The sequence below is a fragment of the Suncus etruscus genome, chromosome 3, assembly GCF_024139225.1.
Source record: "Suncus etruscus isolate mSunEtr1 chromosome 3, mSunEtr1.pri.cur, whole genome shotgun sequence".
NCBI lineage: Eukaryota > Metazoa > Chordata > Mammalia > Eulipotyphla > Soricidae > Suncus > Suncus etruscus.
The window spans coordinates 76616584-76643080 of NC_064850.1; the positions used below are offsets into that span (position 1 = coordinate 76616584).

Consider the following 26497-nt stretch of genomic DNA (forward strand, 5'->3'; position numbering starts at 1 on the left):
GCAGGAAGACTGAGTTACCTACCCGAAGACAGAGAACTAACATGGAAAATTATGACTGACACGTGGATAACTAGCCACTGTTAGGCCAGTGTATCTTTGTTCCCTTGTTCTCAGCATTATTGGCTCTGCTTGACTCCTGAAGCCCTAATGTCAGATAGCAAAGAGAGCCAGAAAGCTCCTCTCACTGAAGGATTCCTCATACATGTCTCTCAATCTTCCTTGTTGCTGGTGAATGTGAGGTCCTGTAGTCGCTTGTGATTTTGTTGAGCCCTACATTGAATCGTGAGTGTCAAGGCTGTTCTGTGAGAGTGAATCATTTGCTATGGGCACACAGCCAGAGTTAGCACAGTGTGACTTTGCTGGTCTTGTCACACACAGGAATACTCCTATAAAAAGGCAAGAGCCTCTGGTTATATTTGTGTAAATCCCCTAAGTAAAAGTTTACCTGTCAAAGAAGATGAAAGGGTCTGAGAAATGCCAGTTCCTATAAACGTTGTCTTTATAAACTTTATCCTAAGAGGCATTTGCACATATGAGTGCTCACAGATCCTATGTCCAGGATGGCTTCCAGAATGTTACTTCAGCTCTGAGTAGTTAGAACTTGTGTGGTATGCTCAAAGGCACAAAAGCTAGTAGATCTGTACACCATGGCTTCTGTTTTCTGTGTTATTTTTCTTTCTTTTATTTTGAATACTTAGTAGGTGTTTTGTTTTGGGGCTATACCTGACTGTAATCAGGGTTTACTCCTGGCTCTGAGCTCAAGGATTATTCCTGGTGGGATTTGGTGTGCCTTATTAATGGGGTGCTGGAAATTAAGCCTGGGTCAGCTGCATGCAAAGCAACTGCCTTACCCAATGTGCTCTTGCTCCAGTTCCATGGATAATTAGTAGTTTTATTTGGCTCTGCCTATAAAAATGTAAATATACACCTGACATTATTTAACCCTGGGCACGGTGTCCCCCAAACCAAAAAAGGAAGGAAGGAAGGAAGGAAGGAAGGAAGGAAGGAAGGAAGGAAGGAAGGAAGGAAGGAAGGAAGGAAGGAAGGAAGGAAGGAAGGAGAAAGAGAGAGAGAAAGAGAAAGGAAAAAAGAAAAGAAAAAGATGGGGCTGGAGAGATAGCATGGAGGTAAGGCATTTGCCTTTTATGCAGAGAATCGGTGGTTCGAATCCCCGCATCCCATATGGTCCCTTGAGCTTGCCAGGAGCGATTTATGAGCATAGAGCCAGGAGTATCCCCTGAGCACTGCCAGGTGTGACCTAAAAACCAAAAGCCAAAAAAAAAAAAAAAAAAGAGAAAAAAAGAAAGAAAAGAAAAAGATGAGATGCCACCTGTCCCCATTGAACAGATTGGTAAACAGATTTAAGGATGACAATCTTCTTAGCAGAGATCCCACTCATCTAGGACAGGGTGAACATGATTATAGCCAGTAGTCTCATTAATATCAGTGCTCCTCATTGAACTTTCATTGCCTTTGAGCAGAAGAAAACGGAACCACAATAGCTTGAGATCTCTTTCCTTCTGTAATATATTTAGGAAGCTTCAATTTTTTGATTTTTAGAATAAGTTGTCAAAATGAAATAAGCTCCAAGGGGGAAATATTGAGAACATGTGAGCTTTGTTTCACAGTGAAAATGTATTCCTAGAAGATTATGGCTGAGGTGACCTTGTTGTCGTTTCAGGCATCTCTTGTCATAAACAGATCAACTCAGGGAGCTGGTATGGACATCAGCACTGGGCTTTCTATTTCTGGGCCTTTCACAGGCAGGTAAACTCAGTCCCTTCCTTTGCTGAAGCAGTGTTTCACCTGACTTGCCAGTGATATAGTGACTCTGATCTTGATTTAGAATTCTGCCCCCTTCCTAATAATCTACTCAGTCTCCTGATATTCCCTGTGAGATTTACCAGCATTAGTGAAATCCTCATTCACCAATGAATATTGCTATTCAGTCTGTCAGCTGGAACTGAAAATGAAATCAAAGTATAGTTGGTGTTTTATAATATATGATTAATGCCTATTTTGCTTCTCTGTGCAGTGTTCAAAACAAAAGGGCATTCCACTGTAATTGACTTGTTATTTGTACTATTATTAGAAATTACTTTTCCCTTTTCATCATAGTGTTGTCCTTAGTAATTGTTTAATGTCATATAATTGCTTGTGATTTTTGCCACTATTCACAGTTCACATTTATCTAATTTATCTTCCTACTCTAAAACTAAATATTCTTTTCTCATACAAATTTTTGGTAGGAAAAAATGGAGTGGATTGTCCTTTATAATCTAAAATTCATTGTGTATTTTGTAAAATTCTGTCATACTTTTAAATAACTTAAGAAGACTTAGCAGAAAGCTCTTACATAATTGCAAATTATGGATGATTATATTTAAACCTCATTTTCCAAAACAGCAAGGATGGAATTAAACTCAAAAGCTTTAGAGGCAGCAAACAACTTTGTGTTCCTAGAGGGAGGGTTTTATATCTTTGATGTGCTTTGTATTATAGTTATATTTCTAATGTGTATATAGCCATTATATATGCGTAAAATTTATTATAAAGTTGAATGAAATCTGGGGTGATTTGGTCCATTAGTATAATCTTATGGATAAGAAAAACAAAATCTAAAGATGTAAATTAAGGAGTGGAGAGATATAAAGAGGTTAAGATACTTGTCTGCACTGGTGAAGGGGGTGTACTTTTTGTTTTGTTTTGTTTCTGGGCCACACCCGGTAGTGCTCAGTAGTTACTCCTGGCTTTCCACTCAGAAATAGCTCCTGGCAGGCTCAAGGAAACATATGGGATAATGGGGATTGAACCTGGCCCTGTCTGGGGTCATCTTCATGCAAGGCAAACACCCTACCGCTGTGCTATCACTCCAACCCCAGGGGTGTACTTTTTATGTCTGAAAGCCAACCCCAAACATGCTTGTAATCATGGTGCTTAAATAAAGATATTATTTTTGAAAAGGAAGGAAGGAAGGAAGGGAGGGAGGGAGAGAGGGAGGGAGGAAGGGAGGGAGGGAGGGAGGGAGGGAGGGAAGGAGGGAGGAAGGAAGGAAGGAAAGAAAGGAAGGGAGGAGAAAAAGAAAAAAGATAGATGATGGATGGATGGATGGATGGATGGATGGATGGATGGATGGATGGATGGATGGATGGATGGATGATAGATGCTTATCTTGTCTGCATTTGGCCCTCATTCAATCCTTGTCACCACATATGGTTCCCTGCCAGGAATTATTCTCAAGTGCAAAGCCAGGAGTTAACCCTGAATGCAGAACCAGGAGAAAGCCTTGAGTATTGCCAAACCAAGTAAATAAATTGGTGAATTAGTTTCTCCAAAGCATTATGGCTAAATACCCATTATTTTGGGTCAGGCTAGGACTCTAGTTAGATGTACAGATTTCCAGAATGAGTCTGTATAAGTTTCTGTGCTGTTATTAATCTATGAAGCTGTGTATCTTTCCTTCAAATCTAAATGTATGTATCCTTGGCGAGCTATTCATTTTGTTGAATTTTCTCACTATATCCCACCACTGTCTTCAGGCTGATTTCCAAATTGTACCTTCAGCTCTTCACTCTGCTTGCATCCTTCATTCAACAAATACTCATTGAGGTGCTAATTGGCTGGAACCCTACTTGACCCTGCACTCAGTGTTCAGTCTGCTATAATCAGGATGTCACAAGAATCAATGTGTTTCCTATGAGGATCTGTTTTTTGAAAACTTCATGTGATAGCCGTGAGAGGAGGAAATACATTGGAGAAAACTTCCTTGAGAAACTGACTTGTTAGGCATATAGGAATTTTTTTTAAATTGCTGTTAAGTTAAGCAGATATTTGTTGCCTGTCTATGCTTAGCTTCAAAGAAATTAATAATCTATAGCACTTTGACCTAGGAAAGGGATGAACCAGATGAATACTCTGATCTTCAAGCTAGATAGGAGCATCCCATGATTCAAAAAATGCAAAGAGCACATAGCTTTGAAAGAGGAGAATAGCCAGGAGTCACTTCCTTTTAGATGTGGCCTCATATGTAGATAGCCTTGAGTAAATACAATTCCAAACCAGAAGCCTAAATAAGAAACATAAAGGATGGTAGGAAATTACAAGAGCAAGGGAACTGGGGTTATAGGAGAGGGGAAGGGAAGGAAAGGGGAGGGAAGAAGAGGGAGAGGGGAAGGGGGGAGGGAAAGGGAAGAGAAGGGAAAGAAGGAAGGGAAGAAGGAAGGAAGGAAGGAAGGAAGGAAGGAAGGAAGGAAGGAAGGAAGGAAGGAAGGAAGGAAGGAAGGAAGGAAGGAAGGAAGGAAGGAAGTCTCATCTTAAAGAAGTGCACACTGGGCCATAGCAGTAGGGCATTTGCCTTGCATGTGGCCGACTCAGGTTCGATCCCCAGCATCCCATATGGTTCCCCGAACCTGCCAGGAGTGATTTCTGAGCACAGAGCCCAAAGTAACCCCTGAGCACTGCTGGGTGTATACCCCCCCAAAAAATAAGGCACACCATAGAAAGTTACAACTCCACACTACTGAGCCATAGTGTGTCTATGTCAGTGTCTTCAGTAATGAAAGTCATGCACGGTGGGGATATTTTCTCTTGCACTTCTTCTGTGCTTTGTTTCGTTATGTTCTGTGGAACTGCCTGCCCTCACTACTTTACCCCACAGGAACTGTATCTCATTTTCTCATTGCTACATTACCTTGCATCTCATTGCAATCCAGTGAACATTTAATCATACTAGTGAGAAGTGTCTGTCATGTCAACACTGTTTTCTCTGGCAAAAGCTCACTTTTCTGGAAACAGGAGCAGAACTCCTTCCAAACGGCATGGCAGGTCTGGCAAAGAAAGCATCAGGTTCACTTTGAACACTTTGTACCCTGACCTGTGTCACCAGTAGCTTTGGCCCAGTTCAGGAAAAGCCCTCAGCTGTTTCTCCTGTGGATAGCGTAGTACTTGGATAAATGCTGGAAAATCCTCTGAGCAGTGACGAATCACTGACTTTGTACAGTATCTTGGATCAAGTGAAAGGAGAAGAAGCTTCTGAAACAGAGAAACCAACTGGTCTCCAGTCCACTTGGGCAAATTTTCTTAATCTTTACTTATGAAATGTGTATTTGCTTTATTTTTATAATGTGGCCAGCATTGACAGTTAGGGATAATTCACATAAGCACATAGATTTTTAGCATCTCTGGAAAAAGCAGGTGCCCTGACAAGATGGGACCTATCTGTATTTCTAACAGCAATAGTTGATGGAGGTTAACTAGCAGCTGCCTTTTTAGTTAGTGCAGATACTTTTACTCCTTTGCTTGAATCCAGTCTGTGCCATGCTTTTCTGTGACTTCCAGGACCTTAGCAATAGAAACAGTGACCCCACTTTTGTAGCTTCATTGGCCTCTAGAGGCCTCTTCTCTTTTCTTTTGCAGACTTTAGTTCTCTGAGTAACATGTAATCAATCACTATCACAGCAACTTGTTTCTCTGTAGTGCACTGTACTTTGTTGTGGGTCTCCAAAGTTTGCAAGCCTCGGAAGCCTCTGGACAGTCTCTTAAAGCAGAGGTCGCAATGCCTCAACCTCCATTTCTTATTCAGCAAGGCTTGAGATGGGATTAAAAAAGGTTTTACATTTCTCTTGGGTCCAAGGAAAGGCTGTTGGTATGTGACAGGTCCTTGGCAAACCCCTGATGAATGGAAGTTGGTTGAGGGTGAGTGAGTCCCACCTCAGCATTCTCCATGAGACTCACTTTCATTGACAGTCGGCTCACTAGAGTTGTTTCAATGGTGACATACAGAGTGGAGTTTCTCCAGCTTAATCATTCTAGAGCAGAACTAGCAAGAGCAGAATAGAATTTTTGTTGTTGTTGTTGTTGTTGTTTTTTGTTGCTGTTTATTTCAGCAAATTGGGCACCTTTTTTTTGTTTGGGATTTGAGGGTATATTTACAGTGCTTGTGGGACTTGCCTCATTCTTTGTTTGGGGGCCCAGGGGAACTACATCAGGCTATACTCAGATAACACTCCAGGCGGGGTTTAGGCGTATAATCATATGTGGTAAAGGTGATCAAAATCGGGTTATCTGCTTGCAGAGTGAGTGCCCTACACTCTATAACATTTCTCTAGCTCTTTATTATTTTAAGGAAAAAAAAGTGTGACCCTTTGCCTCTCTACTATGAGTAATAGAAATATGAAGTCTTTTTTTTTTCTTAAAAATATTGACAAGAATCCTCAAAAAAAAAACATTTTGAATGGTGGTGTGTGTAATAATGGAGAAAGTATTTACATGTTTTTCAGATTAAATTATTAAAGTTATTTGTTCTCATCAGTAGAGAAACTTTTCTATTAGTTGAGCAGTTTAAGTTTCTGCAAGGACATACACAAGGCCTATATTAGGGACTTGATTTTAATAAACTAAACATAAGAAGGGATAACTCATGTCTGCATTCTTTCTAGTAACACTTTATTATTGGGGGACATAGCAATGCTGTTCTGAGAGAAGCCCAACACTCCACTTTCTTCTTTCACCTTAAAGCAGGGTGACTCCAGAGGAAAAGAGAGACAGCTCATTTGAAGGTAAAAAAGGAAGAGTAACATTTACTTTTTACAAGCCATTAGAAAAACCTGGCCACCAAGGAGTGTGTCATTATCAATTGTGCTTGATTTTCTGTGATGGGCAGTTGAGTAAAACTGCTATTTTTATTGTTCTCTGTTTCTTAACAGGCTCATGCACAGTTAGTTCGAGAAGTTGATGTGGAGAAGGTGTCTGCTTTTGAGACTCCATATGTAGATGCAATAAAGAGTTTATGGAATGATCCAGGAATCCAGGAGTGCTATGATAGAAGACGAGAATATCAGTTGTCTGACTCTACCAAATAGTGAGTATCCATTCAGAAAGTCATTTGTCTCTCTCTCTCACCTTTTCCCAAGTGCTGCTGCTCTGCAGTGACCCAGACTTCTGTCTTCTGTGCTATATCTGTAGTATGTGACTTTTTCTCAGAGCTTTGGATCAAGCCTATGCCATCCCTGTAGGTCCACCTATTTATTGTAAAGGACCCACGGGGTAGAGAGAATATTTCTTTGTTTTCTGTTGAAAAAGCAAATCAAGAACTTGTACTCTGAATTAACCAACCATTTCTCCCCCTAAACTAGTAATTCTTGAACACATCCACTATTGTGGTTCAAGCTTTGTCAGAATCATTTTTAATTTAAGTTTTGCCTTTAGCTATTGTCTAGAAAACACATGCCCACATCAAGAATAGGGATAGTTCTTGTTTCTAAAATGTCAGACTTTCTAGCTCCCAACCCCCAAGCCTGACTTTACTGTGAGAACTAATATGAAGTTGCTGGGTGGATAGAACCATGTGATGAAAAAATCCCTTGTGAGTCTAAGTATGCATCCCCATATCCTTTTGTGAGCTATTCAACAGAATCAAGTGTACTAGGAGAGATTCACATCTTAGAAAGATCCAATAGTGCTCAAGGTTAAAGCTAGAAGGAAAAGGGGAAGGTTTAGCCCTTACAGAATTCATGTGATCTATATATCCAGCACACTAGATAATTAGGTGCCTGAGTTAGAGTTTTATGACGGGCTTATTAGTTGGGTGTCTGTGTTCATTGGTGACGTAAACTCAGCATTCACCTCTTGTGTGGTGTTAGAAAGAAAGAAGGTCTGCTGGGAAGTGCCCAGAAGCCTCAAATCAGTCTACAGGGTCTGTGAGATAAGGCAGAAAAGACCTCCCTACCAGCTGATGAAACATCTCTTGTGCTGCAAAGATTGACCCACTGTTGTGCTCTGTTATTTCAAGCCAGTTGATCCTACTTTTACCAACAGGCACTTACAAGTGGTCAGCCACAAATGTTGGTCTCAACAGTTCTCATTTCTTGCTGTGAATTTGAGTTCTGAAGTGTGACTTCAAGTACTCATGAACCTTTTTTCTACAATGTTTCATCTCTTCTCCCTTCTCCCATTTAAAACAATTATTTAGGTAATTAAAGAACCATGGTTTGCAAAGTTTTTTGTGTTGAGTTTCAGGCATACCAGTTCCTTCACACTGTCAACTCACATCACCAATGCTCCCATAAGCCATCATGTCCCCCCCTCCCACAACCAGTCTCCTATTCCTACTGTTTGCGACCTTGTCAGGCACTTAAAATTTTGTGATTTCAGCTTAGGTCATCTGTTTTCATAGTTGTTTAGTTTATGCTTTATAGCTTTACCACTCTCCCTTATCCCCAATATAACCAAAGCCCAAATCCTTATTCCTCCGTTACTTCCCCTTCTCATCTTCCTTCCCACCTTGATTTTTTTTTTTGTCTTTTTTTCCTAGGTTCAGGGGTCAAGGGTAATCTAGGCATGCACCTATACCACATTATATTTCCATATCTATATATCTCACAGATAAGTGTCCCTTTTCCCATTTCTGATCTTGGCTTCTGCCTTGTTTTCTGTTTCTTACTCCCACACATTCCACCTCCTTTCTTAATCTCAGCCTTTCTCTCTTCTCAGCTTGCTTTCCTTACACTTCCTCCTTTTTCTCTTCTTGAGCTCCCACTCTCTTAAGTTCCTGGGAGTACAACTGAAAAGATGCTCTGAGCTCTTGTCTGTTCCAATATCTGCCCCCTCAACCTTTGACCAGCTGTCTCTATTTCACTGGCTGCCCCCTATCCTTCTGTTCCCTTTGCCGTTTCAGATTCCATCTCTCTTCCCATGGTGTGGTTATGTTTGTGCCTGTTTTCCATCCTGTCCTTTGGGCTTCTCCTGGTGGCCTGTTGACCCCTCCACCCTCATCTTCATTCTTTCCATTGGGGGGTGACTTCTCTCCACATCTTCTCACTAAGCTACTGTTCTTGAATAACTCCTCCACTAGGAAGTTAGATTCATAAATAAGGTCTCCACTTAACATTCCCAGCGTATGCCTTTTTGCTTTTATCCTGTTTTTTTTTTTTTCCCTTTTCTGTTCCAACTGTTACAATCCTTTTTATAAAGCATTTTCATAAAGAGAACCCAAATGCTTTCCCCATTTCAGGCCTTCCCCTAGGGCAATGCTTCTCAAATAGTGGGGCACGTGACCCAGGGGGGATGTGAGGCTCCGTAAAGGGGGCGCGTTTGACCTTGGCAAACACTGTCATAACAAGCTAAGCCCCTTGTTTATGTCTCTGTATGTTTCTGAAGCTGAGAGTTACTGAGTCCTGCTTCAAACCCCGCTTCAAAAAGTTGTGCATTGCAAAACGTGTTCATTGTAGCCATTAATCCAGACATCACTTCTCATTAAAAAAATCAGCTCAAATTATTTTATGTATTTTTTTTTTGCAGATTAAAGTTTTTTTTTAATAAAGATACTATTTACAGTCACGCGGGGGGCTGCGAAAAATGTTTTCTTCTTCCTAGGGGGGCATGACAGAAAATAATTAAGAAGCACTGCCCTAGGGAACGGTTGACCTTGTCCTTTTGTAATAGGCCCTCAGAAAGATTACTCTCTTCCTAGTACCAGCTAGTCCAGTTATGTTTTTGACACAGGCATGTCTTATATTCCCTTCACCTTGATTTGTGACTGTGTGGACAGGCACCCATTTGTGATTGAATGGATGCTGCTGTAGCTACTTGCCTTCAGGTAGAAGCTCTGCCAGTAGGTTTTTCAGATCATTCTGTGCTGATATAGTACACAATGGCATAATATTAACTGATAGTCTTTTTTTTTTTTTTATGGGTAAGTCTTATATTTTTTTTTATTATTCATATAAATTTATTTCTCCTCATTCTGTTACACATTCCTAATTTTTTTAATATAATTTTTATTTTGATCATAGTGGCTTACATATTGTTGACAATAATATTTTAGGTACATATTTACATAAAATCAGGGGGGCTTCCCATCCCCAAATTGTCCTCCCTAACCCTCCGTTTTTGTCCTACCTCCCATTTCCTCTTCCCTCACCCTCAGGGCGGTTAGAATATATGGTCCCCTCTGTATCTAACCTACTACTTAGTAGTCTTGCATGGATAGTCTTTTTTTTTAATCATTTAATACCCAGTTCACATTTACATTTCCAAAATTATCCAAAATTAGAGTGAGTCGAAAGCTAGGACTGTAGAGCTTTGGCCTTTTAAAATTAAGTAGACCTTACTGAAGCATCATGTGTAAAATATATTTTAATGGTTATTCTATTCAGTATTAGGAACTGACACCCTCTGTGATAAAGTGGTATTTTTCCTTTTGACACCAGTTCTGTGTTACGTGGTCACTGAATGATTCTACTTCCCAATCAACTCTTCCTTTCATGGTTCTAATTCCAGCTCCAGATTCTTAAAATTTTTTAAATTTTTTTAAATTTTTAATCTCTGTGGATTAGCTGGCCTACATGAGCATTTTATGGTTTCTCAATTGGTATTATTTGAACTAGATTTCACAGGGAAAGATAGACATTGATTCTCTAGTTAAACTGACTAGGTGGCGGCTGTCTACTTTGTCAGACAAATCAGAACTTTTTCAGTGGGCGGAGGTTGCTAGTTACAGTTATGGGAATCTGAGTCAAGCAAACACATTTACTCCTCTGAACTGGATGAAACAAGGCAGCTACTTTATTTTCTGGACTTTTGTTTAGTTTTTATTTATTTTTTTATATATGTACATTATTATTATTATTGTTTTAGGGCCACATCTGGTAGTACTCAGCTTATTCTTGGCTCTGTACTCAGGGATCACTCATGGCAGAGCTTGGGGGACTGTATGGTTTGCTGAGAATCAAACCTGTATCTGATCAAACACGACAAATGTCCTGTTCACTGTTTGTTTTAATCTTTTTTGCTTTCTCCAGAAACCTCTTTTAAAAGGGAACATTTCCCTGACATTATGTGTCATGTACCAGAAGATCAGCTTCCCATTCTCTTCTGGATCTTCAGCAGAGGTCACTATAGCCCAGTAATGTAGCCTGGTCTCCTACCTTCAGTACCCTTGCACCCTGAGGCCTGTGGCTGGGAACCCCCATGGTCTCCCATCTTATTCCCATCTGCACTCTGTCATTAGATCACTGTCTTGTTCACAAGAGTCCCTAAAATTTCCTAGTGAACATTCTGGCTCCTGGTTCTCAACTCACTATTGCAGAACTATTCAGCAGAATTCCCTCCTCTGTCTGCAGTGTGGTCCTAACCCTTTGCCTTTCTGGCTTTTTCTCTTGGAAGTGAACTAATTACTTTTAAAAAATGTAAGGAGACAGGCAAAGTTAGGGTGAGCATGGAAGCTGTGATGGAGCCAACTTTCTGCATCTTTTCTGGCTTCTCTGAGTATGTACACGTGTACATTTCTCTGGTGCGTCTTTATTATTTTCCTTTGATTCCTGCATATAAAGTTTCTTTGTGTTTTTCTATTCACAATTAAAATAAAAACTTCCCTGGTGTTCCAGGTACTCTTCCCTATGCAGTCTCGTCTACTTATAGAAATATTTCAGAACTGCCATCAGTTCTGGGGTGACTGTTACTAGAGGTGCTGCTGTTTAGATGAAGGCACACCTGGGCTCTCATTTAAAGGCTGTGACCTCTTCAGGCCCCAAGCAACAAGACCATGTGCACCTCTGTACTGTTCTCCTTGCTGAGATCCTCCAGATACACAATCCAGAAGCTTTCCCAAGTCCTAAAAGAAAGAAATATGTCCATCACACAACCTCTTTGTGGCCCGTCTTGGAGTCAGCTCATATGTTCACTGCAAACTTTCTCTCCTCCATCCCTGCCTAGTTGTTCCACTGCTACTGTTCCACATACGTGATTGCTCCATCAATGGGCAGGCACCTCTATTTCTATGGCCAAGATGTGGGTACTGTATCTTCTTGGCTTTTGTAGATAAACTATAAATTTTAAGAGCCTTTTGATGTTTTCTTACTGCTTTTAGAGTTCTGGGGGTCATGGAAATTCTGTGACTGACAGATTATGTATAGTCTTAGTTTCTAGTCATTTACATGCATCCACATATTTCAGTCCTCAAAGCCACCCAAAGTAGTAGATCATTTTTGTTCTTCACACAAAGAAGGACATGTGTAACTTGGTCAGGGCCTCACAAATAGTGATCAGAGTAGTAGTTGAATTAAAACTTGATGCCTCCAGAAACATCCCTTTTTTTGTTTTTGTTTTTTGTTTTCTGTTTGAGGAGGCAGGGAATTGAGCCACACCTGATGACATTGTTTAGTGATGGTTTCATGGTCTGTGCTGAGGAATAATACCTGGTTTTGCTTTTGCTGACCAGGAATGCAATACCAGGAAGGAACCATATTATCCACGTGCTAGGACAAGTACCTTTACCCTTTCAGCCCCAGAAACCCAACTTGTTTTGTTGGTTTTGTCTCAGGGCCACACCTGGCTATGCTTAGGTCTTACTCATGGCACTGTACTCAAAGATCATTCCTGGTGGACTTGGGTGATCATATGGAATGCCAGGCATCTAAACCAGGTGTGCTGCATAAAAGGCAAGCACCTTGCCTTCCATACTATTTCTTTGGCTCCAGAACCACAGTTTTGTTTGTTTGTTTGTATTTGGGTCACACCCAGCAGTACTAAGAGCTTATTCCTGGCTCTACTCTTAGAGATTGTTTTTGTTTTTCATAGGGCTTGATCATATGGGATGCTGGGGATTAAACCCAGTTTGATCTTGTGCAAGGCAAATTCCCAGCCCAATATACTAAGGGTTTGACCACAGAACCCAACTTTTTTTTTTTTTTTTTTTGGTTTTTGGGCCACACCCGTTTGACGCTCAGGGGTTACTCCTGGCTATGAGCTCAGAAATCGCCCCTGGCTTGGGGAGACCATATGGGACGCCGGGGGATTGAACTGAGGTCCGTCCTACGCTAGCGCTTGTAAGGCAGACACCTTACCTCTAGCGCCACCTTCCCGGCCCCCAGAACCCAACTTTTAACCAATTTTACTTCACAGGCAAGGGAAGTCATGGATGGATGAATAGATGGATGGACAGACAAATGTATAGATGATAGCTAAATATATATTTGATATGTACCTACTAGATACATATGTGTTAGATAAGTAAAAGATAATTGAATAATAAATACCTGACCATATGTCACTTATCATGAAAGATACAAATTATTAATCTTTGTATATGTTATTTATAGGTTCTCATAATTTATAAAGTTAAGAGAGAAAATCATAGAGAATTTAGTGGAAAACAAACCCAACCAGGTATTTATTGTCAGCCAGTTTACACAGTTATGCTAACAGCATGCCATTTAGTCATTCAGCATGGAAGATACTCTTGAACAGAAATAATTCAGAAATGTTATTGCTTATATTTTATTATTGTAGTCTATAGTGATAACTAATTACTATATAGCCCCTATCACTCCACCAATAACCTATCAGTTAGACCAACGCATCAGGAAAGAGAAGATACAATGATCTATGCTTCTCTTTATTCTGTTTGGTAAGTGAACTTACAGGCTTATAATAAGCAGTCAGATAACTTGAAGGACAGAAAGTAAGAGTAGAAACAAGGAAATAATACATTTCAGATAATTGATCACAGTTTGGATAAATATATAGGAGTTGGCTTTAACTTAGTTTTTTTCTATTCTATATAACTCAAGAAAAAGCATTCTAGAATGCAAAGAGTTTTGTAGAACATTAACTTTCCCCTTGTTTGTAGAAAAGCCTGAGGGTTTTGAATATCTTTAGATAAAATGCACACTAAACAGATGGCTGTAGGTTTACTCTTTTTTGTTTTCTGGAGTTCACCACCTGCTAATATAATGAGACATCAGGTCAAATGAGTTCACTGCCTACAGTACCAAAAGTTCCCTGACATTATCAGAGAATAGTTCTCAGTCAGGTTGGCATATAGCAAGAAACGACTGTTCCCACTGGCTTTTGGAGAAAGGCTGCTGTATCTGTGTTCACAGCAAGACATAAAATAATCCCACATCTTATTTTACTTTAAAGTCCCATGTGTTTTACAGCTCAGAAATCCAAAGTAGGTGAATTGACTTAGACATGAAGCATTCTTGGTTTATTTCTAACTTGTTTAATTTTTATATTTAATTCTAAAATGCATACAAAACTTTAATATTGGATTTAAATGCAAATGAAGTTTTTGTTGTTAATTTGGTAACCACCCCAGTGATGTTCAGGGTTTACTTCTGGCTCTGTGCTCAGGGATCATTCTTGTGGGTTTTAGAAACAGCATGGGTTTCCAGGGATCAAATCAGGATCATCTACGTGCAAAACAAGCATCCTAGCCCTCATACTATCTCAAGTCCCACAAATTAAAATTTAAGAGATCTTTGCACACTCACTTCATATAGGACTAAATCCTTATAAAAGTGATACCTTGTAAAAAAAAAAGAAAAGTTCCTGAATCAAACTTGAACCCCATAGCCTTTGACTCTAGCTCTTAGGTCCATCCCAAGTGCTGCTTGTTTGATGATAAGAAAGAAAAAAAATAAAACCTGCTGCAGACCAATGGCAGGCAAGTCCATCACAAGGTTAGAACACTGGGTCCAAGTCCAGTGTAGATCAAATTTCCTCCACCATTTCTGGTGCCTTAATAGAAGCCTCATTTGATGTAGACAGGAGATGTGGTCTATAATCTCTGGATTCTTTGATTTCCTTTGATTATTTTACAGTAAACTGCATTTCTTTTTTTTTTTTTTTTTTTTTGGTTTTTGGTTTTTGGGCCACACCAGGTGACACTCAGGGGTTACTCTTGGCTATGCGCTTAGAAATTGCTCCTGGCTTGGGGGACCATATGGGACGCTGGGGGATCAAACCGCAGTCCGTCCAAGGCTAATGCAGGCAAGGCAGGCACCTAACCTCTAGCGCCACCGCCCGGCCCCTAAACTGCCTTTCTTAAAAACTTTATTATCTTATGCAATCCAGAGAAAATGTGGTGCCTCCTCCACATCTACTGTGATTGCCCTGAGCAGATTATTTTATTTATAAATTCCTAAACATCTGTCTTGAACTCTGAAAAAAGCATTGACTTTGACTATGTTGATTCTCTTTGAAAGAGTGTTCAAACTAGCATGGATTTTCAGTTTTCCATGAGATTGACTTATTCTGTTTTTGTTTTATTTTATTCTCTAGTAAGTCATATCTCTTAGTAGGCTTTTGCAAGAACAAAACAAACCAACAAAAAGGAAAAACAAATTTAAGAACTTATATTTGGCTGGTCTGATGGCAGTGGTTTATCAGAACTTTTTTTGTTTTTTTGTTTTTGGGGCCACACCCGGCGGTGCTCAGGGGTTACTCCTGGCTGTCTGCTCAGAAATAGCTCCTGGCAGGCACAGGGGACCATATGGGACACCGGGATTCGAACCAACCACCTTTGGTCCTGGATTGGCTGCTTGCAAGGCAAACGCCACTGTGCTATCTCTCCGGGCCCTATCAGAACTTAATAGCGTTAGTATCACAAAACTTGGTATATAACCCCCCCCCCACTGCTCAATATGGCTAACAAAAACAAAAACAAAAACAAAAACCTCATTATGTCTTCTACAGTGAAGTCAACTTGCACCAATATCCCAGTTGAGTTGAACATAAGTTTGTTTATTTTATTTATTTATTTATTTATTTATTTATTTATTTATTTATTTATTTATTTTTGTCATTTGGTTTTTGGTTTGGGGGCATACACTGTAGTGCACAGGGATTACTTCTGGCTCTGTGTTCAAGAATCAGTCCTGGCAGGCTCAGGGGACCATGTAGGATGCTGGGAATTAAATCCAGGTCGGCCACATACAAGGCTACAAACACCCTGCCCACTTATTGGTCCAGCTCCAAACATAAGGTTTTTTTTTCTTTGTTTTTGGTTTTTGGGTCACACCCAGCAGCGCTCAATGGTTACCCCAGCTCTGTGCTCATTAATCGCTCCTGGCAGCCACGGGGACCATCTGGGATTCCGGGATTCAAACCACCGTTAGTCCTGAGTTGGCTGAGTGCAAGGCAAATGCCCTACCACTGTGCTATCTCTCCGGCCCCCAAACAGACATAAGTTTTAATGATCAGTTGAATCCAGGGCAGGAATGACAGGCTTCTGTAAAGAGACTTGATTTATTTAGGGGAGAAGACAACTGGGGTTCCTTTGAATTCCCTTCACCGAGCTGTCTTTGAATTCTGATATCTCAACCCTGACCTCATTATTTCTATGGCTTTTTTTGGGGGGGTGGGGGTTGGATTTTGGGCCACACTTGTTGACACTCAGGGGTTGCTCCTGGCTATGCGCTACAAATTGCTCCTGGCTTGGGAACCATATGGGATTCCGGGAATCGAACTGCGGTCTGTCCTGGGTTAGCCCTGTGTGAGGCAAACGCCCTACTGCTGCACTATATCTCAGACCCCTTCTTTGGCTTCTTGATAAGAAGTGAATATGTGTTAGAGTATCAGGTCCTGCTCCTCAAACCTATGTATCCTTGATTAAAAAAAAAAAAAAACTTTTTTTTTTTAATTTTTTGTTTGTTTTGTTTGAGGCACACCTGGTAGTGCTCAGAGGTTGCCTTGGCTCTGCACTCAGAAATTAGTCTTGACAGTGCTCAGAGAACCCTAGGGTGCCGGGATTGAATTCAGTATGAGCAAGGCAGACACCTTTCCTACTTACTGTAGTATCTAATTGGCCCCAGACGAAAGGAATCTTTTGACTTTACAGCACCAGTATCCACATTCAGGTGGTTTCTGCATAAGAGAGAAGCTTTCTTGAGTTAACTTCTGCTGCATATGATTCTTGTTTTTGATCATTGGAACTTTGCATTCACCCACCTCTTGTCTGCACTGCAGTGTAGCCCACTTACTATGGACTTGTCTCCTCCACACCTACAAACTTCTTGAGCATATTCTGCTCCTCTATTCCACTGAGCTTCCTACTCAATGCTTCACATAGTGCCTTGACTTGCAGTGAGCATTGAAAGGACCAGTGCATGTTGTGTCTTTGCTGATGTCTTTCCATCTTTCCTTCTTTTCTCATTCCAGATTCCATTTCATCTTCAAGGTGCAGCTCAAACCCCAACCACTTGTCTACACTATTTTACAGCATCCATCATTCGTAATCTGTCTCTTTTCATATTGTATACTTAGTTAGCAGCTCACAATTTGGCACTTAATCTTTTTTTTGTTTTGTTTTGTTTTGGGGTTACACCCATCTGTACTAAAGGTTTACTCCTGCCTGGCTCTGCACTCAGATATCATTCCTGGCAGGCTCGGGGGATCATATAGGATGCCGAGATTCAAACCCTCATCCATCCTGGGCAGCCACATGCAAGGCAAAAGCCCTGCCGCTGTGCTATTGCTTTGCCCCCCCCCCACTTAATCATTTCTTAATTGATTCATCTGTGCTATCTTTGCTTCCCAGGTAGCCTGATATCCCAGAAGGCAAAGAAAAATTTTAAACATATTTAGTACCAGGTCCCTATGCCAACCTCCCCACTCTACCACTCAACACACAGAGTGCTTAGAATTTAATATACAACGGATTGTCAATAATATGTATAAAACAACTGAACTAAGTATTGCCATTACATTTCAAGACTGACAAGAATAGGGGCCGGAGCAGTGGCACAGCACATCGATAGGGCATTTGTGTTGCATGCAGCTGACCCAGCGCAGACCTCAGTTTGTTCCCTCAGCATCCCATGTGGTCCCCCAAGCCAGGAGCGATTTCTGAGTGCATAGCCAGGAGTAACCCCTGAGCTATGTTTGTGGCCCAAAAAAATAAAAATATAAAAATTTGAAGAAAACAGAGTGACTAGAATAAAAAGGCATCTTCAGATGTTCTTTATGGTTATTTAGTAACATAAAATAGTGTCAGAACTTGTCAAAAGCTTTGAAAGTTACCATATAACAAAAGTTACCAAAGAAGTAGTACAGCAGATAGGCCACTTCCTTGCATGCACCCCTCCTTGTTTCGATTCCTGGCACCCCATTTGGTCAAACAAGTAAGCAAACAAAACCTCAGAAAGTTACCATGTAAGAATGGATAAATTAACAAAGCCAAACAAACATATCAAAAATTTTTTTTCGCGGGGGGGGGGGGGGGTCCACACCCAGCAGCGCTCAAGGGTTACTCCTGGCTCTACGCTCAGAGATCACTCCTGGCAGGCTTGCGGGACCATATGGGTTACCGGGATTCAAACCACCGTCCTTCTGCATGCAAGGCAAATGCCCTACATCCATGCTACCTTCTGGCCCCTTTATATCAAAATTTTTCACACACACACACACACACACACACACACACACACACACACACACACACACACTTCTATCTCTGTCTCCCTCTCTGTTTTTGATAGGGGGGCAGGTAGACCGATGCTCAGGACTTACTCCTGGTTCTCTATGTTCAAGGATCACTCCTGGCAGGGCTCAAGAAACCACATACAGTGTCAGATGAAAGCAGAGATGCAAGACAAGCATCTTAATCTTGCAGCCCCCTCTCCCTTTTGGTGAAGCAAGATAATTTGTCTTGCTTAGAAAAATGTGAGAGGAGAAAAAAAGAGGAAATGTGTTCAAGAGAGAACATGAACTTTTCCAGAGAAGAGACAAGCCAGTGATATACATATTCAAGAATACAGGCTTTAAGATCTGCCCTCTCTTTTTATATAACTGTCTCTTATTTAGTTCTTGTTGTTAATTTAAAAAGTCAATTTATTTGGTTGAACAACAGATTGGAGTGTCCATTTGCTGTGACCCATTCCTGAAATGTCATCACTCTGACCCATTCCCCATTTGACACTGTTAGGTTTTTGGACCAACTATCCAAATACTAGATTCATAAAATGCTGAAGTTAGAGACAGGCATCAGGAAGCATCAGCTTTATTCATGCCCTATTCACCACATGTATGTGGCCTATCTCATAACCTTTCAAGCACTCAGCCATTCTTAGCTAGCCCTGCCTCTTAACTCCTTTCAGCCATCTTCCTTTGACCTCCATCCTGGTCAAAGACCAAAAGAGGCCAAAACCCAAAGGCCAGAGAGCGCAGCTGGGCAGAGAGCCCCTAATCCCCTCGCTCAAAGGTTTATCTACCTATTCCAAGACCCCTCCCAGGAATGGGCAGGGTCTTGCAGGTAAGGTCACACCTAATATCTGGTTCCCAAGACCCCTCCCAGAAATGGGTGGGTCTCAGGTAGCTACACCTAAATCCAGGGTCTCAGGTACACCTACAACTTACCAATGGTATAATCTTCTCATGGCATATTTTATTTGATCTAAAAATCTGATTTCGAGGTTGATTTACTTCTCTTGGAAAGAAAAGTTGAAATATTGGGAGACGGAAATAAAAAAAAAAAAAAGAAATATTGGGAGACAAAGTTACAGCAGGGCATTTGTTTTGTATTTGATGGTCGAGTCCCTGCTTTCATCCCCAGCACCATATGTGATCCCCTAAGCACAAGTAGGGGTCACTCTTAAGCAGAGATCAAGGAATAGGCCCTGAAAAATACAGGATATAGCCATCCCATTTCCCCCCAAAAAAGTCAAAATGATCTTATCCATAAAATATCCTTCCTTGAATAGTTTTAATTCATGAGTAGCAGGTGAAAATTTAATAAGATGGTCAAAAAAATCTTTGTTTTAAATATGAAGTTTTGTAGTAAAAACAGTATTTGTGAATAAAAGGTGAATACATTGCTTCTTGAGTTTGGTTCATAGTGTGCCAGTTATTAAAGGGGGGGGGAAGGAAATTGATTTTCAAAAACTAAGTAGCTCTTTATGAGTCAGAAATATTGGGGCAGGAGCAGTAGTATAGTGGGTAAGGCATTTGCATTGCATTCAGCCTACCTGGTATGAATCCCTGATACCAGATACCGCCCCTGAGCTTACCAGGAGTGATCCCTAAGCATAGGGCCAAGAGTTGATCTTGAGCACAGTTGGGTGTGACTCAAAAATATCAAAAGTATCTGTCATGAGTAACTCTTTGTTCCTAACTAATATAATAGCCAACTTATCATTAATAAGGGGGTCGACCAGATGCAGGAGGGACTTGTTTTTTCTTAAGTTCACTTTGACCTTCTTTTCCTTTTAACCTTTCCATACCACTGGACAGTAACCATGTATTATTTCTGGTTTCTTTTTAGCTTCTTTGGCTTGTGATGGTGCCAAATAAGATCTTATGCCATGGGGCTGAAATGATGGTGCAGCAGTAGGGCATTTGCCTTGCACATGGCTGACCCAGGACAGACCTGAGTTTGATCTCCTGGCATCCCACATGGACCCCAAGCCAGGAGCAATTTCTGAGCGCATAGCCAGGAGTACCCCCTGAGCGTCACTGGATGTGGCCCAAAAATTACCCCCCTCCCAAATCTTATGCCATGATTTAGCTTTAAACTCCCAAAAGACTCTTCCTCTCACAATGAGGTCTTTATAAAAACGATTTTAAATGAAGTTGGCCTAGATTTTTTGACATTCTTTTCAATAATTAAAAATAGAAACTTTTACCCAAAGCCATTTTCTATGCCAGAATACTTTGGGGGGGGGGTTTGGGCCACACCCAGTAATGCTCAGGGGTTACTTTTGTCTGTGCACTCAGAAATCGCTCATGGCTTGGGGGACCATATGAGATGCCAGGGGATCAAACCGCAGTCCATCCTAGGCTAGCGCACACAGGCCTTGATAAATAGTTGTCAAAAGTAAGGAATAATTCTATTGTCTTTTGTAAACATTCAGGCCAGGAAATATGGTAGTTTTATTCGAACATAATATTTTAGTGCCATTAAGACTTGTTTTTCATCCTTTTCTATCCTTTAAAATAGTGAATTATATCTCTATAATTGTTTTTTAATTTTTTGTAGCCAGAGATGATGATTCTGAAGTTACATGTATAAAGAAATTAGCAGTTATATGTAATCTGGTGTCAGTTCTTTGATTGTTTCACATAAACCATGCTAAAGAAAGATGATTTTTTTTCTTTTTGTTTAATTGTTTGATTTTTGGATTTTTGGCCCACACCTGGTGATGTTCAGAGGTTACTCCTGGCTATGCACTCAGAAATCACCCTGGCTTGGGGGACCATATGGGATGCCAGGGGATCGAACCGCAGTCTGTTCTGGGTCAGCCCCTTGCAAGGCAAATGCCCTACCGCTGCATCATCGCTCTGGCCCCCTAAAGAAAGATTTTTATGAATTATGACCAAATATTCAGACTAGTCCAAAGAGGTTCTCAGAAAGCAGCTGTCCAATATTTGTAAACATTTATCCCATTTCTAATTTGTCCCATCATTTCTCTTTACATATAAGCCTCTTTTTTCCCACATGTTGATGAACGGGGATCTTCTCCTGTGAATTTTATGTTGTAGATACCTACCAGAATGTCATGGTCAGAATGTTCTGAAGAATTGCAAATGACCTTGCATGGCAGGAAAAAGCTATTGAATTTTTATTTGCTCCCTGAATTTTTTTGTTGTCATGTTTTTCATTGAAAACCTTCAGCAATCTCTTTGTTCCATTAAAGCAATTGTGACAAAATTTGTCTGTTTCTATGGTATTACTCCCTCAGTTTGCCTTGAATTGGGATTCCAAGGCCTGAAAGCTTGAAAATTGATGATTATAAACAGATGATATAAATTATGCATTTGAGGCCAAGTCCTAAAGAAGAGCAGAAAGCACCATTATTAAGTAAAGCTAATTAAATGCTGCTTTTTCCTTTTTGTATTTTCTTTATTTTTATCAAAGGCATTTTAATTCAGAATTTGCTTCTTCTATAATGCAGGCCAGTTGTAGCCCAATGGGTAATGATAGATAACTTCACAATCTCTAGAATACCCCTTCCACCCCTGATTCGAGTCACCTGTTAAGTTATGATTTGAGTCACCTGTTAAGTATCTTCTGTGTTCTGGCCCTCAGCTAATTATTGATATTCCAGTCAAAACCACAGAAGGGACATATGCAACCTCCCCCCCACCATGGGATTTGAGTCTAACCACAAAGACATATATGAAAAAGTGGTTTTTAAATCAATTGTCAAGTTATCAGTTGTCTCAAAGAAATGTCAAGATACTCAGTTCCTGTGAGTGGATCAGAGTGATTGATGTGACTTTAACCAGCCCAGCCAGTTTCTAGTGGACTCTTAAATGTGTCTTGTCTTTTTGCACAGTTCAATAAGTCTCATGTTTGATACCATGGAGCTTTTCCTGACCTGGGAGAGTGCAATGCCAGCTACTTGTCACACATCCATTGCCTTGGAAATGGACCTTGTGCCTGTCACCATAGCAACACCCTGAGAATGACCTCAGCAGCCACTCAAAATCAGTTCTACAAAACAAATTAGAGCTATAATTAACTCCCTGAATTTACACTGTGCTATAAATTTGTTCAGACCTCTATGTTTCTTTGTAAAAGGTTTAGTGGTGGAATAATCCTAAGTGAACCCACAAATCCTCACCCCCCACAGTCCACCTATTTTGTTCCTCAGAATGTAGAGATTTTCTATGCAGGGATTATCCATTCCCTTCTCCCTTAATATGACAAGAGGCAACAGTTAAGAATGCATTGTCTGTATGTTACCACAATTCCCATTTTCAAGAGGATGAATTGCAGTGTTTTTTTTCCTCAAGTAAAATGGGGACTACAGATGATGATGTGAGTGCCTCCAACTCTAACCTCAGTACAAGGGCAGCATTTAGGGTATGGGTTTAATCAGGGAGCAGTGCCCCACAGTAGCCTCTGCCTATTGTAGAGAAGCACAGGTCCTTGTTCATTTTACCTGCTGTCCAGATTGTCTGCAATATGACTCAATCCTGTTATCGCCCTGGCCCACTAGACTCCTCAGGGAAACAGGTCATTCAGTGTTTGGTCTGGTTGTGAGAGGTTGTTTTGTTTTTCTTAGTCTTTTGGATTGGGTTTTAAGGTGGACTGACAGATCTTCAAGCAAACTTTTTGAATGTTTGTTGTTTTAAGAAAGTGTTGAGAGCCCTAGAGCCTTTCTGCACTGTCCAAGAAAGGCCAAGTTGTGGGTCCTCATACAAAATCATGTCCATGCTGTGAGCAGGAGCAGACATCAGTGCCCAGCAAGCAGGTGACGTTGAGTAGAAGTTATTGAGCTCTTAGATTCTCACTACAGTGAAATTAAAGAGTAACAAAGGACTTTCTAAGAAGAACAGTCTTCATGCATGCATCAGTGTTTTAGACATTCGACTTGATTCACTCAGCAGTGCCCTTGAATTTCACCGAAAACCATTACTGACAACACTTCAGCGTAGACACTCACCCCTCTGAGAGTTCTTTCAGTGGGGCATTTGTACTCCAACTCCATCTCACACAGGCATGTTTTCAGGCTCTTCGTCTGCCCTTCTAACTTAGAAAGATGGCAATGAGGTTCCTGCAGTGCATCGTGACAATGATTTCTCACTTTCTCTGTGGGATTTTGAAGTATACTGGGCAATGCCGCCTCCACGTTTAGAAATGGAATGAAAACCACGAGTGCATTATCAGTATATCCTCATGAAACAAGCCATGGGTCAATTTTCCCACAGGGACACATTGACACAAGAATTATCAACTTGCTGGTTCCCACCCATCTCTGATCATTGAGTTGAAGCATATTTTGCTTTCAGTGCATTTGAAGTTCTCTGATTCTGTGATCTAAATTTAGGTTTTTGAATATAGTCATTAAATAAATGGTGATAATGATCTGTGGATTTCAAAATAGAGGTTAGAGCTTTTCAAATCCATATTTACATTTTCTTTGTTGTGTCCATAATCTCCTTATCTCCCTTTCCTGAGTCCCCTACCCATTCATTTGATAAAAATATTGAACTATTTATATATTGTCTGCTCAGTAGTCACTGATGTGTTTGGTGTATAGCCGCTAGAGTTCTAGCTTACTTTGCAGGAGGAATGCACAGGCAGACACATTTTGTTTTAGAATATTGATATGCCTCAAAGGGTCAATAAAGTAATTTCCTGGAGGCCAGAGTAGTACAGCATTAGTTTGCCTTGCATGTGACTGGCCCAGATTCAATCCTGGAGCCTCATATGATCTCAGCCTGCCAGAAGTGACTTCTGAGTACAAAGCCAGGACTAAGCTCTGAGCACCACTGGACATGGCCCCCTCCTAAAATGCAACAAAAGCAAATATGTTTCCTTGTGCAAATTAGGCTAATGATTCTTAAAAAGAATGTTAACATTGTTTTTAATACTCAATTTTAAATACAATATCAGTAATATGGAAGCACAAACACCATTTAGTAGATATTGTATTTAAGTAAAGCCAAAATTAAATCTCAAATCTCAGCATAGGAAATCAACCTACCAACAAATAAAGAACAGGAATGATGACAATAAGACAAAGTGCTTATCCAAGGTAGGTCTCAGCTAAATCTACATGTTTGCTATGTTACACCAGGCTCAACTAAACATTTCCTGTTACCTATCTCAATATTCCCTGCCATCTAATGCCTTCTGACCCTATTCAAATTTCCCCCTTTTCCTTATATCCTTTCCTCCCATTTTTACATTACATATATACATTGTAATTATGTGTTTCAAAAGTGTATCTGTGCTCAAATGCCTCTAAGTCTGGTACACAGTATAGTCAGTCACTTTACCAACTATATCTAATAGTGCCATTCCCAAATATTGAACTAATTTTGAACTTTGAGACAAAAGAAAAATGAATGTTATACAGCATTTGTGAAATGACATGACTATTCTGATAAAGAAGAAATGTGGGGACTAGAGCATTAGCACAGTGGGGGAGAGGGAATATTTGCCTTGTACATGACCCACATGTGTTCAATCTTCAGCATCCCATATGGGTCTCCCCAAGCCCACCAGTAGTAATTTGAGTGTAGAGCCAAGAGTAACCCCTGAGTATTGCCGGGTATAGCTCCCAAAAAAATATTAATAAGATGCATGATTGCCAAGCATTAGGGCATGGAGACATAGCGCAGTAATTTCTTTATGGTACTTTCAAAACAAAGTGTTTGTATTCTTATTCTGGCAGTGATTTCATGATCCTTCACATATGATAAGAATTCATAAACTCCAAAAACTAGTAATATCTGAACCACATCTATAGGTTTGATGTGTTCTCTCACTGACCTTCCTTTGTGTCTCCTCCTCTCTCTCCAGCTATCTGAATGACTTGGACCGGGTTGCTGATCCTACCTACCTGCCTACACAACAAGATGTGCTTAGAGTTCGCGTCCCCACCACGGGCATCATTGAATACCCCTTTGACTTACAAAGTGTCATTTTCAGGTAGTAGCTGAATTCCTATAATAACTTAGGAACGGTGATTATGCCCCAAGTAGATGTGGGGAACTCTATGAATACTGAAATTGTGTAAGTTTTAAAAAATCATCACCTCCATGCCAATTTTTATTATTACACACAAAAGTGGAATATTTGGGACCAGAGTGATAGCATAGTGGTTGGGTGTTTGCCTTGCAAGTTGCTGACCTGGGATGGGCCCAGTTTGATTCCTAGCATCCCATATGGTTTCCTGAGCCTGCCAGGAGCAATTTCTGAGCAAAGAGCCAGGAGTAACCCCTGAACCCCTCTGGGGGTGGCCCGAAAAAAAAAAAAGTGGAATATTTTTGTGCCTGAAAGAAGAAACAGTAAAGATGTAAGAGAAGTTTCTCATTTCAGATCAAGGAAACCACAGTTTGCTGGTAGTTGAGACTCACTTATTCAAATATTAGCTCTGACTCTGTCAGTTTTAACTTTGAGTACATTGGAGATATTTTTAGATTTGTATGAAATGTGAAGAAATTGTATGACACTATTAATAATAGAGATGATACATTATTAGAAATAGTCTTGCTTTTCTTCTGGTATCAATACAAATTTTCCAGTAGAATAAAATATTGAGTGTAATATAGCTTTCAAATAAAAAATTTTACATATAGACAGGTAAGTGGAATGAAAATTTACTACTTCCTCACTGCTGTTTTTCTTCTGTCCATAAAATAATTCAGCAGAAATGCACCCTTGCCTCGCTCCCTCACTTCTCTCTTCTCCTCTCTCTTCCTTTCCCTTCCCCTTCCTTTCCATTTCATCTTCTCTCCTCTACTCTCCTCTCCCTTTGCTTTTTGTGCACTAACTCACTGTGCTCAGTATTCCTGCTCTGTTCAGCAATCACTCTTGTATTCAGAGATCTGGGAATCGAACCTGGGTCCTCTTCTTGCAAGGTCAGCAAAACTTCCTGCTGAACTATCCTTCAAACAATTATTCTTTCATTTAGTCTTACTGTAATTCAAAACACAAAACCAACTTGTTAAGGTGCTTACATTAATATAAACTATTTTTGTTGCTTGAATAAATAAACACTGTTTGGGTTGGCTTGTCACAGACTTTTTTTTTTTAATTGTAATTTTCATATAAATCTAGAAACTTTTTTTTTGTTTTTTTGTTTTTTTTGTTTTTTGTTTTTTGTTGTTGGGCCACACCCGGTAACGCTCAGGGGTTACTCCTGGCTATGTGCTCAGAAGTTGCTCCTGGCTTGGGGGACCATATGGGACACGGGGGGATTGAACCGCGGTCCGTCCAAGGCTAGTGCAGGCAAGGCAGGCACCTTACCTTTAGCGCCCCCGC

General features: G+C 40.4%; 1 protein-coding gene across 1 annotated transcript in view; it reads left to right on the forward strand.

The window, feature by feature from the left end:
- LOC126003511 (guanine nucleotide-binding protein G(q) subunit alpha) overlaps window positions 1–26497 on the forward strand; it is a 304342-nt gene that overhangs the window by 209839 nt on the left and 68006 nt on the right. The window contains exons 3-4 of the mRNA XM_049769762.1: window positions 6705–6859; window positions 25034–25162. Coding sequence (XP_049625719.1) covers window positions 6705–6859; window positions 25034–25162 — 284 coding nt within the window. The remainder of the gene's footprint in view (window positions 1–6704; window positions 6860–25033; window positions 25163–26497) is intronic.